This window comes from Ceratotherium simum, chromosome 4 (assembly GCF_057802395.1).
Source record: "Ceratotherium simum simum isolate JZ-2026a chromosome 4, ASM5780239v1, whole genome shotgun sequence".
Classification (NCBI taxonomy): domain Eukaryota; kingdom Metazoa; phylum Chordata; class Mammalia; order Perissodactyla; family Rhinocerotidae; genus Ceratotherium; species Ceratotherium simum.
In genome coordinates this window covers 38666401-38682019 of record NC_141903.1, presented here as the reverse complement: position 1 = coordinate 38682019, position 15619 = coordinate 38666401, and the positions used below count along the sequence as shown (strand labels likewise).

The 15619-nt window shown below is 38.1% G+C and overlaps 1 protein-coding gene and 1 long non-coding RNA gene across 2 annotated transcripts in view; one reads left to right on the top strand and one right to left on the bottom strand.

Annotated features, from left to right (window-relative positions):
- LOC147917264 (uncharacterized) overlaps window positions 1-15619 on the top strand; it is a 219392-nt gene that overhangs the window by 167931 nt on the left and 35842 nt on the right. Inside the window, exon 4 of the long non-coding RNA XR_015551959.1 lies at window positions 668-777. This is a non-coding gene — a long non-coding RNA (uncharacterized LOC147917264). The remainder of the gene's footprint in view (window positions 1-667; window positions 778-15619) is intronic.
- SPOCK1 (SPARC (osteonectin), cwcv and kazal like domains proteoglycan 1) overlaps window positions 11842-15619 on the bottom strand; it is a 486635-nt gene continuing 482857 nt past the window's right edge. Inside the window, exon 11 of the mRNA XM_014795815.2 lies at window positions 11842-15322. Within this exon, the coding sequence (XP_014651301.2) occupies window positions 15132-15322 (191 nt within the window). The 3' untranslated portion in view covers window positions 11842-15131. The remainder of the gene's footprint in view (window positions 15323-15619) is intronic.

Here is a 15619-nt window from a genome sequence, read left to right as displayed (position 1 = left end):
CTTTTTTTTTGTGAGGAACATCGGCCCTAAGCTAACATCTGCCAATCCTCCTCTTTTTTTGCTGAGGAAGACTGGCCCTGGGCTAACATCCATGCCCATCTTCCTCCACTTTATATGGGACGCCGCCACAGCATGGCTTGACACGCGGTGCATCAGTGCGCACCTGGGATCTGAACCGGTGATCCCCGGGCCGCCGTAGCAGAGCGCGCACTTAACCGCTTGCACCACCGGGCTGGCCCCATGTGTACTTCTCATTTTACTTACCTATTTATATTTTATTTTCTAAGTCAGAGCACACAGCCCCACAGCATAGTAGTTAAGAACATGGACTTTGGAGACAGCTCATCCTGGGTTCAAACCCTCACTCTGCCGTTTACTAGCTGTGTGGCTTTAGACAAGTTGCTTAACCTCTCTGTAAAATAGGAAGTGTAATCATATCTACCTTCAGAACTGCAGTGAGACTTCTACAAGATAATATAGATATGGGTAAGCAGCTTACACTCAACCTTGGCATCTAGTGATGGTTGTTAACATTATTCACATCTCATCCTGACTCACTCTTGCACCAGTTCTCCCATGCCAAGCTGTAACATGGAGAGATTGAACTGCGTGCATTTGTGATGCAATATTCTCTAGTTCTATGTTACAGCATTGTTGCTCTTCCTAGCTTGCAGAGATGGCTCCAGTGTTCTTCTCAATGGGAGAAAAGTGTGAACCACTGAGTGGACTTAAGTTGACGTCTTCACTGATTTTTGAAAATGAGCAGACGACCAGGAGGTAAGTAAAAGCTGCCTAGAGTCCTGGATTCACGAGCCACAGAAAAAGCATCGCCTAGGTCTCTATTTTGAGAACTGGCCAGAATTTCCATAAGAACTAAATCTTAGATTTTAATTAGTTTCATTGTTTCTTTTGCCAGAATATGATTAGTACTATAGTTTTTTTTAAAAAACTAAACTTAGATTTATATGAATAGAGTTCAAATTTGTGAAAAATAAGTGGGAAGAAAACACTCTTCTATATGATCAAATGGTCTCTAAGTCTTTAAAAAAAAGAAAAAGAAAGGAAAAAGTGTGACTAGTAAAACTTGGAATAGTAGAAACAATAGGAATGGCAAGAAAAGAGGATGTCATCTGATTTTGGAGAGCATGTGTCATCAACTACTTAGTCTCAAGACCTACGGTTGAAAAGACTTGCAAATGATTATTTGGCACCAAGTTGGCCATCTGAATTTGTAATCTTCAAACCTGTGAACAATAGAACTCATGGACATGGCGGATTTGTCATCAGTAGCCCCACACAAAGCCCACGTGTTATGGGATTCTATTTACATGAAGTGTGCAGAGAAGGCAAATAAATCCCTAGAGACAGAACGTAGTATGGTGACTGCCTGGGGCTCAGGATGGGAAAGGAAGGACTGCAGCTGGGCAGGAGGTTTCTTTTTAATGTCGTAAAGTTAGATGTGATATGGCTGACAACTCTACGTTTAATAAAAGTCACACTTAAAATGGGTAGGTTTTTTTTTTAATGGTCTCCAAACTTTTTTTTAAAATTTTTTTAATTGAGGTCATATTCATTTATAACATTGTGTAATTTCAAGTGTACATTATTATATATCAGTTTCTGTATAGACTGCATTGTGCTCACCACCAATAGTCTAGTTTTTACCCGTCACCATACGTATGTGCCCCCTTACCCCTTTCGCCCACCTCCCAAAAAATGGGTAGGTTTTATACTAAGTAAATTGTACCTCAATAAAGCTGTTTAAAAAAAATCAACCTGTGTGAATTGATGGAAAAATTTAACATGTGTGAAGGAATTGATCAAATGTCATCCTTTCTATGAAGACTTAAAAAAGAAATCTTTCCAAGCAGAATTAACTGGTGGGTCTTTTTTGTTTCAATTACCATTTCCTTGTATTCAATGTTCATCCAACAGACAGTAACTGGTAACATGTGTTGGGCACTGAGGAATGAGAAAGAGAAGGATAGAAGGACGTTCTTTGCTTCTTTTTTTCTTTTTGTACTGTGGTAAAATACACATAACATAAAATTTAGAACCAAATTTTTTAAGTGTACAGTTCAGTGAAACCAAATAGGTCCACATTGTTGTGCAATCATCACCACCTCCGTCTCCAAAATTTTTCATCTTCCCATACTGAAACTCCATACTCATTAAACACTAACTCCCCATTTCCTCCTCCCCCAGCCCCTTGTAACCTCTAGTCCACTTTCTGTCTCTATGAATTTGACTGTTCTAAGTACCTCACATAAGTGGGATCATACAATATTTGTCTTTTTGTATTTAGCTTATTTCATTTAGTATAATTTTTCAAGGTTCATCTAAGTTGTATCATGTATCAGAATTTCCACATTTTCTTTATCCATTCATCCATTGATGGATATTTGGATTATTATCATCTTTTGGCTATTGTGAATAATGCTGCTTTGAACGTTATTGTACAAGTATCTGTTCAAATCCCTGTTTTCAATTTTTGGGGTATATACCTAGGAGTGAAATGGCTGGATCATATGGTAATGCTACGTTTCAGTTTTTGAGGAACCATCATACTGTCTTCCACAGCAGCTGCAACATTTTACATTCCCACTAGCAATGCACAAGGGTTCCAATTTCTCCACATCCTTGCCAACACGTTGTTTTTTCTTTATAATAGTCATCCTAAATGGTGTGAAGTGGTATGTCAGTGTGGTTTTGATTTGCATTTCCCTAATCATTAGTGATGTTGAGCACCTTTTCATGTGCTTATTGGTCATTTGTATATATTTTTTGGAAAAATGTCTATTCAAGTCCTTTGTCCATTTTTTAATTGGGCTGTTTGTTATTTTGGTGTTGAATTGCAGGTGTTCATTGTATATTCTGGATATTAATCCCCTCTCAGATATGTGATTGTAAATATTTCCTCCCATTCCACGGGTTGCATTTTTACTCTGTTGATAGTGTCTCTTGATGCACAAAAGTTTTCAGTTTTGCCTGTGCTTTTTGATGTCAGGTCCAAGAAATCATTGCCAAATCCAATACCATAAAGCTTTCCCCTTCTGTTTTCTTTTAAGAGTTTTATGGTTTTATCTCTTGCGCTTAGGTCTTTGATCTATTTTGAGTTAATTTTTGTATAAGGAAAGGGCCCAACCTGATTCTTTTGCAAATAGATACCCAGTTTTCCCAGCACTGTTTGTTGAAAAGACTGTTCCTTCTCCTTTGAATGATATTGGCACCCTCACTGAACATAATTTGACCATATATACAAGGGTTTGTTTCTGGGCTTTCTATTCTATTCCATTTGTCTATGTGTCTGTCTTTATGCCAGTACCACATTGTTTTGATTATCATAGCTTTGTAATAAGTTTTTAAATCAGGAAGTGTAAGTCCTCCAACTCTGTTCTTTTTCAAGATTGTTTTGTCTATTCAGAGTCTCTTGAGATTTCATATAAATTTTGGGATGGATTTGTCTATTCTGCAAAAAAAAAATCTTTAGGATCTTGATAGGGATCGTGTTGAATCTGTAGATCACATTGGGTAATGACGTCTTAACTATATTAAGTCTTCCAATCCATGAACACCAGATGTCTTTCCATTTATTTGTATCTTCTTTAATTTCTTTTAGCAATGTTTTGTAGTTTTCAGTGTACAAGTCTTTCACCTCCTTGGGTAAGTTTATTCCTAAGTATTTTATTCTTTTTGATGCTATTGTAAATGAAATTATTTTCTTAATTCTCTTTTCAGATTGTTCATTGTTAGTGTATAGAAACATTGCTGATTTTTGTAGGTTGATTTTGTATCCTGCAATTTTGTTGAATTAGTGTATTCTAAGTTTTTTTGTGTGTGTGGACTCTCTAGGGTTTTCCACATATAAGATCATGTCATTGGCAAACAGAGATAATTTTACTTCTTCCTTTTCAAATTGAATGTCTTTAGTTTATTTTCCTTGTGTAATTGCTCTGGCTAACACTTCTAATACCATGTTGAATAGGAGTGGTGGAGGTGGACATCTTTGTCTTGTTCACGATCACAGGGGAAAAGTTTTCAGTCTTTCACCATTGAGTCTGATGTTATGTTTGGGATTTTCATATATGGACTTTATTATGTTGACATAGTTTCCTTCTATTCCTAGTTTGAGTGTTTTTTATAACAAAGTGTTTTTTATAACAAAGCATTTTGTCAAATGCTTTTGCTGAATCAATTGAGATGATCATGTGGTTTTTTTTCCTTCATTCTCTTAATATGGTACATTACATTGATTTTCGTATGTTGAACCATCTTGAATTCAAGGGATAAATGATTTGGTCATGGTTTATAAACCTTTTAATATGTTTCTGAATTTGTTTTGTTAGTATTCTGTTGAGGATTTTTGCATGAATAGTCATAAGGGATAGTAGTCTATAGTTTTCTTGTAGTCTTTGTTTGGTTTTCTATCAGGGTAATGTTGGCCTCACAGAATGAGTTAGGAAGTGTTCCTTCCTCTTCAAGTTTTTGGGAGAGTTTGAGAAGGACTGATGTTAATTATTCTTTAAATGTTTTGTAGAATTCACCAGCGCAGCTCTGTGGTCCAGGGCTTTTCTTTGTTGGGATATTTTTGATTACTGATTCAATCTTCTTACTAGTTATAGGTAGGTTCAGATTTTCTATTTCTTCATGATTCAGTCTTGGTAGGTTGCGTGCTTCTGGGAATTTGTCCATTTCATCTAAGCTATCCAATTTGTTGGCATACAAGTTGTCACAGTACTCTCTTATGATCCTTTTCATTTCTATAAAATCAGCAGTAATGTCCCCCACTTCCATTTCTAATTTTAGTAATTTGAGTCTTCTTTCTTTTTTTCTTAGTCAGTCAAGCTAAATTTTGGTAGTCAATTTTGTTAATCTTTTCAAAAAGCCAACGTTTGTTTTCATTGATTTTCTCTATTATTTTTCTATTCTCTATTTTATTTATATCTGTTCTAATCTTTTATTTCCTTCCTTCTGCTAGCTTTTGGTTTATTTTGTTCTTCTTTTTGTTTGTTCTTCTTTACACCTTAAGGTGTAAAGTTAAGTTGTTGATTTGAGATCTTTTTTTAATGTAAGTATTTAGAGCTATGAATTTTCCTCTTGGCACTGCTATCGTTGCCTCCTGCAAGTTTTGGCATGTTAGTTTTCATTTTTATTTGTATCAAGATATTTTCTAATTTCCCTTGTGATTTCTTCTTTGACCCATCGGTTGTTTAGGAGTGTGTTGTTTAATTTCCACACATTTCTAAATTTTCCAGTTTTCCTTTTGTTATCAATTTCTAATTTCATTCCACTGTGATCAGAAAAGATACTTTGTATGATTTCAATCTTTTTAAATTTATACAATTTAAAGTCTTAAAACAATAAGACTAGTTTTGTGGCCTAACATATGGTCTATCCTGGAAAGTGTTCATGTGCACTTGAGAAAAATGTGTATTTTGCTGTAGGTGGGTAGAGGATTCTGTGTATGTCTGTTAGGTCCAATTGGTTTATAGTGTTGTTCAAGTCCTCTCTTTCCTTATTAATATTCTGTCTGGTTCTATCCATTATTGAAAGTGAGCTATTGAAGTTTCCAATTATTATTGTAGAACTCTCTATTTATGCTTTCAAGTCTGTCAATATTTTCTTCATATATTTTGGAGCTACAATTTTTGGTGTATATATGTCTATAATTGTTGTCTGTTTTTGGTGAATTGACCCTTTTATCATCATATAATGCCATTCTTTGTCTCTTGTAAGAGTTTTTGACTTAAAGTCAAGTTCATCTGATGTCAGCATAGCCACCATTGCTCTCTTTTCGTTACTATTTTCATGGAATACCTTTTACCATCCTTTCAGTTTCAACCTATTTTTATCTTTATGTGAGTCTCTTGTAGATATTGTATGGTTGGATCATGTTTAGTTGCTTCTTTTTTTTCATTCTCCTAATCTACATTTTTTGACTGAGGAGTTTAATCACTTTAATCTAGTTATACTTAAAGTAATTACTGATAGAGAAAGATTTACTTTTGACATTTTGTTATTTGTTTTCTGCGTATCTTATAGGTCTTTGTCCTTCATTTCCTCCCTTACTGCCTTCTTTTGCCTTCTTTTAATTTTTGACACACCTTGATTCCCTGCTCATTTCTTTTTGTGAATATCCTATAAATATTTTATGTGTGGTTACCATGGGGATTACATATAACATCCTAAAGTTATAAAAATCTATTTTAAATTGATAGCAACTTAACTTCAATTGCATACAAAAACTCTACTCCTTCGTAGCTCCATCCCTCCCTTCTATGTTACTGATGTCACAAATTACATCCATATATATATATTATGTACCCATTAACATAGATTTATAATGTCTTTTTATGCATTTGTCTTTTAAATCCTTTAGAAAATAAAAAGTGCTGCAAACCAAAATTACAACAGTATTGTTTTTTTTATATTTGCCCATGTATTTACCTTTACCAGAGAATTTCATATCTTCATGTGATTTTGAGTTACTGTCTAGCATCTTTCATTTCAAACTAAAGGATTCCATTTAGCATTTCTTGTGGGACAGGTCTAGTGGTAATGAGCTCCCTCAGCTTTTGTTTATCTGAAAGTGTCTTAATTTCTTCCCCCCCTTTTTTTTTTCTGGGGAAGATCAGCCCTGAGCTAACATCCATGCTAATCTTCCTCTTTTTGCTGAGGAAGACCGGCTCTGAGCTAACATCTATTGCCAATCCTCCTCCTTTTTTTTCCCCCAAAGCCCCCCAGTAGATAGTTGTACATCCTAGTTGCACATCCTTCTAGTTGCTGTATGTGGGATGCAGCCTCAGCATGGCCAGAGAAGCGGTGCGTCGGTGCACGCCTGGGATCTGAACCCAGGCCACCAGCAGTGGAGTGCACGCACTTAATCGCTAAGCCATGAGGCTGGCCCAATTTCTCCCTCATTTTTGAAGGACATTTTTGCCAGTTATAGAATTCTTGGTTGACAAAGTTTTTTTTTTCTTTCAGCACTTTAAATAATTTCATTCTACTGCCTTCTGGACTCCAAGATTTCTGATCCTTACTGAGGATCCCTTGTATGTGAAGAGTCAATCTTCTGTTGTTGCTTTCAAGATTATTTCTTTGGCTTTGACTTTCAATAGTTTGATTATGATGTGTCTTGTTGTGTGTCTCTTTGGATTATCCCATTTCAAGTTCATTGAGCTTCTTGGATGTGTAAAGTCATATCTTTCCTCAAATTTGGGACATTTTCAGTCATTATTTTTTCAAGTAATCTCTCTACTCCTCTCTCCTGGGATTCCCATAATGTATATATTAGTCCACTTAATGGTGTTCCATGAGTCCCTTAGGCTCTCTTCACTTTTCTTCTTTTTTTTTTTTCTTTCTGTTCCTCAGACTTGATAGTTTCAAATGTCCTATCTATTGAGTTCACTGAGATTTTTTCTGCCCACTCAAATTTGCTGTTAAACTCTTCCAGTGAATTTTTGTATGTAGTTATTATATTTTTCTGCTCCAGAATTTCTATTTGGTTCTTTTTTAAAAAAAAATAATTTCTGTTTATATTCTCATTTTGTTCATATATCATTTTCCTGATTTTCATTAGTTTTTTGTTCATATTTTCCTTTAGCTCTTTGAACATATTTATGACAGTTGTTTTAAAATCTTTGTGTAGTAAGTCCATTGCCTGTACTTCTTCAGGAACAAGTTCTGCCACTCTTTTCTTCCTTTGAATGAGCCATGTTTTCCTGATGATTTATGTATTTTGTGATTTTTTTTTGTTGAAAATGGAGCATTTAAAAAAACCCAGCCACTTCAGTCTTTGCAGACTAGCTCTGTGCCAGGACAGTCCTTCACTAATTAACTGGGCATCTCTGAGGCTTATGATCAGCCTAAGGTGAAAATGTAAGGTTTTGTCATGGGTCTTGCCTCAGCATGCATCTTGCCTGGGCCTGTGTGGTTTTTTTATTTTGCCTTGTTCACAGCTGCTTTTGAATGTCTTAATTTCCCAAAGAGTCTCATTTCAGCTTCTCTTCAGAGCCTTATGTGGTCTACTGTATGCCTTTACCCTTAATCTCTTGTCCCAGGCATCTGCAGGTCTGTAGTCCCCCTGCGGCTTTCATGAGCATTGAGTGCTGCTTCTCCCTGCCTGAGATTTCAGTTAGGTGACACAGAGACTAGTCCTTTAGGTAGACTCCAGACAGGTTAGAATATTGCTAAAAAGGTATTCTCTGTTCCTTCTCATTCATGAGATGGAATTGGGAACTGAGCTGCCACCTCCTCCAGATCAAGACCATGCTACGTCAGGGAAGGAGTGGTTCTAGGGCAAATAAAAACACCATGAAATTTCTTATCATTTTGAATGTGGCTTTTTGTTCGTTGGCTGTTCACTTGGTTGCTGTAGACCCTTAGCTGTTTTACAGACCTCCTATAAGGTTATCTTAGTCAGTTTGTGGTTGTTTTTTGATGTCTTGGTGGGGGAATGAGGGCTTAGAGCTTCCTAGTCTGCCAGTTTGCTCCATCTCTTGCTGTTGAAGGGTTCATATTTGATGAGAGAATTGGACATGGCAGTTACCGAGCACTGTGTTGGAGATACACACAGGGTGCTGGAGGAAAAGAGGAGGAATGCCTGGTTCTGCTGGGAGCAGTTGAGAAGGGTTCCTAGAGGAGTAATTGAGCTGAGTCCCCTAGGCATTCCAGGTAAAGGAGCTGTCAGGAACACAGGCAGAGACTTAAGAAGGGTGGAGATGCTTGGAAAAAAATTAGAATTTGAGAATTGAAGAATGCAAGGAGACAAAGAGGTGCAAAGGAATCAACTACAAAGGAGCTTGTTTGCCAAGACATATAGTTTATATTTGGTCCTGAAAGTGATGAGAAACCTTGAAAATTAAGTAGAGCAATGACATGATCAGATTTGCCTTGAGAATAAATTACTCTGGCAGCAGGAGCATGTAGGATGGATTGGAGCTGGGCAAGGATAAAGCAAGGTCTCTAGTTAAAAAATTCCTAGGACAGTTGAGAAAGATGATGGTGGTCAGAACCATGACAGTGGTGGTGAGATAGAGAGGAAGAGATATTTAGAAAGATGAATTCACAGAATTTAGTGACACTCTTATTACACTTTGGGAGTTGGGGAGAAGGGCACAGATGATGGTGCCATTCCTGAAGTCAAGGAGTGTAGGGGGAGAAATTTTGAAGAGGAAGCTGATGAATTATTTTTAAATTATTAATTTTTAAATCACATAAGATACTAGGGTGTATTGCTTTTGTGATAAAACACAAAAGTGAAACATAGAGATGAGGCTGATGTCCCCATTGGCCACCAGACTCAGTCCCAGTCCTTTCCTCAGAGGTCACTATTGCTACCAGCTTGGTGTGTGTCCTTTCAGGCCTTATCCTGTGCATTTCCATACATACCCAAGGAAAATGAATAGTATCAACTTTTTGATATCTAACTTACATATCTCATACTCTATATATCAGTTGATTTTTTTTCCTTATACAACTGCTATTTTAGAAGTTTTGCTAAGTCAGTGCATATGAAGTTACTTCATTCTTTTTGACTACTACATAGTATTCCAGAATATAGACTCACCAAATGTGCCCATTGATGGATATTTAGTTTTGTCCTAGATTTCCTATTCTAACAAATGCTGCAATGAATATACTTTTACATATATCTTTGTAAGTTAGCATGTTTTTTCCCCCTCTGAGTAGTTCCTGAGAAGTGGAATTACTGGGTCCTAACATGTATACTCTTATTTTGAGAGCTATTGACAAACTGACTTCCATGTGGCTGTTCTGACTGTACAGTGTACAAGAATGTTCTTTATACTGCACTCTCATCAACACTTGACATGATCAAGATTTTTTTCCTGAGTGAAAACTGATAGATCATTACTTTAATTTGTGCTTCTCTAATCATCAGTGAGGGAAGGCATGGTTTCCTTGCCATTTGTGTGTCTTCTACGAATCACCTGTTTTTATCTTTTCCCCATTAGTCTGTTGGGCTGTATTTTCCTTACGAATTTGTAGGATTTAAAAAAAATTTTATATCTTAATCCTTCATCGGTTTTATGTCACCAATATCTAGTTTCTTCTTTGTCTTTAAGTTTGTTTATGATGTGTTATTAATTCTAATGGAGGAAAATTTATCCATCTTTTCCTTTATGGCTCATATTTGTTAGGACTTGTTTAAGAAAATCCTTGCTGACTCCTCTTGTCATAGGCTTATTAACTCTGTGTTTCATTCTATCATTTTGATTTTTTAAGGTTTGAAATTGAGGTGTCAGTGGGGAATTTGAGTAGAATTATCTAAATGGCAGGTGATTGTTTCAGAATGGAGTGGAAGTCAAAACCTATACTCGAGAGAGAGATTCGGGGCTTCTCAGAATGGAGGAGATGGGTGAAACCATCTGGACACATAAGACTGTCCAGAGAAAGCATGTAAATCTAAAGAGAAGTGGGCCAGGGACACAGATCTGAGAAACACCAGTATTAACAGAACTGGTTGAACAAAGGGATATACAGGAGATGTAAAATGAACAGCCTGAGAGGTAGGAGGAAAACTAGAGAATGATGGATAAAAGGAACCAAGAAAGGCAAGCTTTAACAAGACTGCAATAGCCATTGGTGTCAATTAAGATTTCCATCAACCTAGACTGTAACAGTTATTTATTTGTCTGTTGTTTTCAAGGAGATAATAACTTAACAGAGCAGGTACCAGGTTTTATTCATATTATATTAGTAGAACTGAATATGGTGCCTGCCCATAGTGGCATTCATTCAGCCAACATATATTAATCTATAAATCTATAATCTACTCATAAAAATATAAAGGCTTGTTGAGTGAATAACTTTTGAAATCTTCCTCTTTCCTTGAATTTCTTTGTCAAAGCAAATCTTACAACTGACTAAGAATCTTGAGAAGGTGCTGCAACCTTTTCGCTCACACTAGATAACTAATGATGGAGAACTAGCTTCCAGCTCTCCTTCCTTTGGTCCTGGCCTCTAACAGATCAAGGTGGCATCTGTGAGTGTACAACTTGAGAAGAAATGTGATGTTTGACCTGTACCACTGTGCCAATTTGAGAGGAATTTGGAGTGTGTCTGCAAATGCCAACCTCTCTTTAATGTGCCCTGTAACTACGCTGGAGGCTTTATATTGGCCATGTTCTGACAGTTATTTCATGGATTTTTGAAGCACCTTTCCTTGAACTGTCAATCTGTAAATTCTCTGGAAAACCAGTCCATGGGGTAAAGGAATGGAATTATTCATAAGATAGTTTCTACCTCAGCTTGTGGTGAAATTACTCACTCAGGGTATAATTAAGTCATAGACGTACTGGCCTGAATGTGGATAAAGGTGGAAAGGAAATAATTCCTGTTCCAATGTGGGTGCTTTCTGATGATTGACAAGCATCTGGTGTGTTGATCCATGAACTGAGGAGAAGTTAGAGTCCCCTATAAAGGAGACAGATAGATATTTTTTTTCAGGCTAATAGGAGAATAACTGACTGGAGAGGGAAGGAATAGGCAGACTTGAAAAAGCATAAGGTCGTAAACCAGATGACAACAGTGAACTCTGATAGGTAAGGGCTAAGTAACTAAGTTGAAGCCTGAGGGAGGTGAAAGCAGCAGAAAGAGAGGTCAGGTGATAGGATTCTAGACTGAGCAGGCACAGGGCATGCACGTGCTGAGAGGGGCCCGGACAGGCCCCGCCACCAGCAGGTCAACCTCCCCACCACATACAGAGGGCTTGAAGGCCCTTAGTGTGCCCCTGCTGTTCTCCAGAGGTGGCATGTGGACGTGGCCTGGTGAGTTTACATCCAAGCTAACAAAAGACAAACACTCAGATGTTGCAGACAAATTAAAATTTATTGAGACAGACAGAAAGGTACCTACTCAGGACTACAGTTAAGCATTTACTATTAACCAAAGAGTCTTGTTCACATTCCAGAGAATTCTACGTGGAAAAGCATTCAGAATTTACTAGGTTTTTCTACTTCACTATTTTGTCTACAATAGACAACAAACTGACACTCAGGATTTGGTGGGCTCTCATTACAATGCTACACACTGAACAGGGACAAACATCAGTGACTTTGAGAAAAAGGTATAAAAAGACCAAAACCACCCACTGTAGAAAGGACTCTTGGATGTTACTGTACAGTGTGGTCAAGGTAAAAAGCCAGTGTGAATGCATCCTGGGAAGAGCAGAGGGGCAGACCTGGACAGACACGTCATCACTCACTGCTGGGCGTGGGAAAATGGGCATAAAGAAGGGGAAACTGATACGAAACCTCAAATTCAGTATTAAGGTAGTCCCATGCCTAGAATATTTGTGGGAACAAAAGACATTAATATGGCAGACAACTAACCATGGTGGAAGAAAATTCTGGGATGTAAGTTGGATGCCAAGGAAATGGTATTAAATAAAAGAACTGTTTATGGAATTCCCCAAGGAGTTTCCAAAAATGAGTAGTGAGGATTCAATTCAATACCTGTCTCAAACAAGGGAATAGATTATCACAGTATTATTTTTTTTTAATCAAGATTTTTATGTTTACTCAGTCACTGGCTAAAGGACTCCTGCCAAAAAAGAGGAAAACAAAAATTCTCCTCCTAAGGATAAGATAACTAAAAAAATCCAATCTTTAGTACTTGTGAAAAGTACTAAAGACCTTTAAAAACTCTAATGCTGTCATGCCAAAGTGAGGCATGAAAAGTGGCATTAATGTTGTACCATTGATTTTTGGGTTCCAGTCTGGGGATGGCTTTTTATTTAATATTTTAATGAATTAAAATATCTTCTTGGAATCTCTCTGAAAACGAGCATCTCATTACCTTACTGGGAATTGACTATTGAGCACTCTTCTCCATCATTAAGTTAATGCTAAGGATCTTTAAGTGTCATCTTAATTTGACACTTGTCATAAGATAATTAGGCAAATTAAAATCAGTGGTTCACTCTGTTCCTAGAAGTTTCTCTAAGTGAAATCAATCTGTCGATTTTAATTTGTTCTCTTGTGCATTCTTCCAAGCTCAGAGGAGATAGTAACAATGGTTTTCTTTGATGGTCTAAACTGACATTTTTTAATGTCTTGATTCTTTCTTTTATACATTCTATTGTAATTTAGCTTCAATTAAGCATCTGTTTTCTAAATTATGATCTCAGAGTTTTGTTCAAGTGAGAAAAAAAATATCAAAACTGAGGTGATGGAATTGAGATCCCAATACAGAGCTTGCCCATGGTCTCCCTATACCTAGGGTCTCGGTTGTCCTTGTGTCTCGGGCCAAAGGTGTTCACTATATCAAGTATGTTCATTTCCCATCTGAGACTAACTCTAGGGATAATGAGACTTTATCTGGCCAATGCAAGGATTGGAGAATGCTAGTTTGAAGCAGGCTGGTAAAGTACAAATCACTGGTCAATTTGGGGTGGGGGCTTGGTCAGCTGCCACTATAATCATGGTTTGACTGAATATATTTTTTGCCCGAGTTTATGTGGTCTTGTGGACTGGCTGGAGCTCACGGAGAAGGGAATAAAAACAAACGTGGGCCAGCAAGCCTTTCCAGGTGGCTGATTAGGGCATCCAGGTCAGTGGAAACCAGGTAGGGCAGGAGCTTAAGGGCTGGTAGTGAACTAAATGGGGCTCCTTTGAAGACTACTCTTTGGTACTTGTATCTGGGCCAGCTTGACAGGGAGAGACAGCCTAAAACTATAAGATGCCAACCCTACCAAATTTGGAGATAGACTCTAATAATGAGCTTATTAAAGGAAAAGAAACGCAATGGTGAAGGGCTTTCATTAGTATCTCAACACTGGGGCGGGTGAGGGGGTGGGGGCAGGACTTGCTCTGAAAAATCTAACCCTAGCTTCCATGTGCTACTTATAAAGTTCTTTCTAGGTCTTCATCTAGGATTCTTTACAAATGATGAATGATATAAAATCCATACAGCTTTTATACTCTCATCATGATTTGTGGTTAGAAAGGGGGCAAAAGCAAAACATTGAGTTTAGAATCCTGAATTTTCTTCTGCTAAGGAACACCGTGGTACTGTCTTCTCAGAGAGCAGGGGGTGTGCGAACATGCCTTAGAAAAAGCCCTTGAGTAGGTAGGGAAGGGAGGAAACTGCGGCAGACAGAACCGCTGCAGACTGAGGGGGGCTTTGAGCTGAAATGAAAGAGATGGCTTGTGAAGCTGCCCACGTGGGAGTTGCATGGCTTCTGTGAGAAAAGCAATTTAGGCAGAGAGAGGCTTATTCAAATCAAAGAGGCTTCCAGTAACTCTGCTGATGCACAGAGAAGAAACCTCCTCAGCCTACAGGCTACAAGTGCCAACTGTTAGTGCAAGAAAGGACTTCGATACAAATTTCCTATTCCAGAAATTGTGATCCAGGTCTGGACAAGCTGCCAAATTTGTAATTGTTTTCCAAATGAGTTTTTAATAGATACCTACTTTTTCTGAGAGGTGTGTGTACTTGTGTGTGTGCAAGGCATATACACACACAGTCTCTTCTGCACATACATATTTATGCAAGTACAGAGAGAAACATCCAGACACAATATTTTTAATAAAGAAAATCAATTCCCCAAAGGGGTGCTTGACTGAATTAAGGCTGCTGTTTGTAGGAAGCCAGATATAGTGATGTGAAAAACTAACTTTTAATAATAAACACCAGGGGTGCTGGGGGCAGGGGAGAAAAGGTACAGTGTGGTGTGTTTTCCACAACATCTACAGGACACAAGAAAAGCACTTAGACACTGTAAGGCTGGGAACCATGCTGTAATAACCACCTTGTGGGTGATCAAAAGGGCCTTAGACATTTAGAGGGCGGGGGCTCCCTGCGCTGTCAGAATCCCACATAAATCACATGCTCATTGCAAAAACCTCTTAGGAGAGAAGGAGGCTCTAATTCAGCCAGCTAGTCCCCTGTCTAAAAAACAAAACAAAACACAACATCCTTCTTCCCACACAACCATATGCAAAATCAGAATGCTCTGGGAACAAAGAGTTGTCTTCCAAACCTTAGGTTGGGTATAGAGAGCAACAATGGAGAAGAGACCTTGGTGCCGTGGAGTCTTAGATACAAATGCGGGAACAGGAAGTGACTTGCAATTTTGTGCAAACCTTGTGTCCTCCTCCTTATGGGGACTACCATATGTACCCGACTTCATCCTCTTTGTCGTCATCCTCATCTTCATCATCCTCCGTCACTGCCCGGGCATGCACCCTCAGCTTCCCCAATCTGTCCTTTGGTCCCAGCTCCCGTTCATCCTCTAGGTCATCGAGCAGGACCATGGAGCCGCCACTGCCAAAATCTCCTGAGGTTTCCTGCTCCTCTTCTGAAACATTAAGAAGGAAAAAAAGATTTGAGGTTAGTTTCTGCTTACTCATGACCCATGTCAGTGTTTCCCTCGCGTATGACTTAACTGTAGGGCAAAACCATGCACTTTACTTTCTGAAGGTGGGAGCATCCTGCTCTGGGTAGGGTTAGTCTACATGGCATGGACCATAAGCTTTGTTCTGAGATGAAGCCCAGGATTTTTGAGGTGCTTCTGCCTTCTTGGGAGGTTTATAATCCTAAGCAAAAAGTCAAGGCAGCCTAAGTGGCTCTTTGCCTGCAACAGTTCCTGACTGTC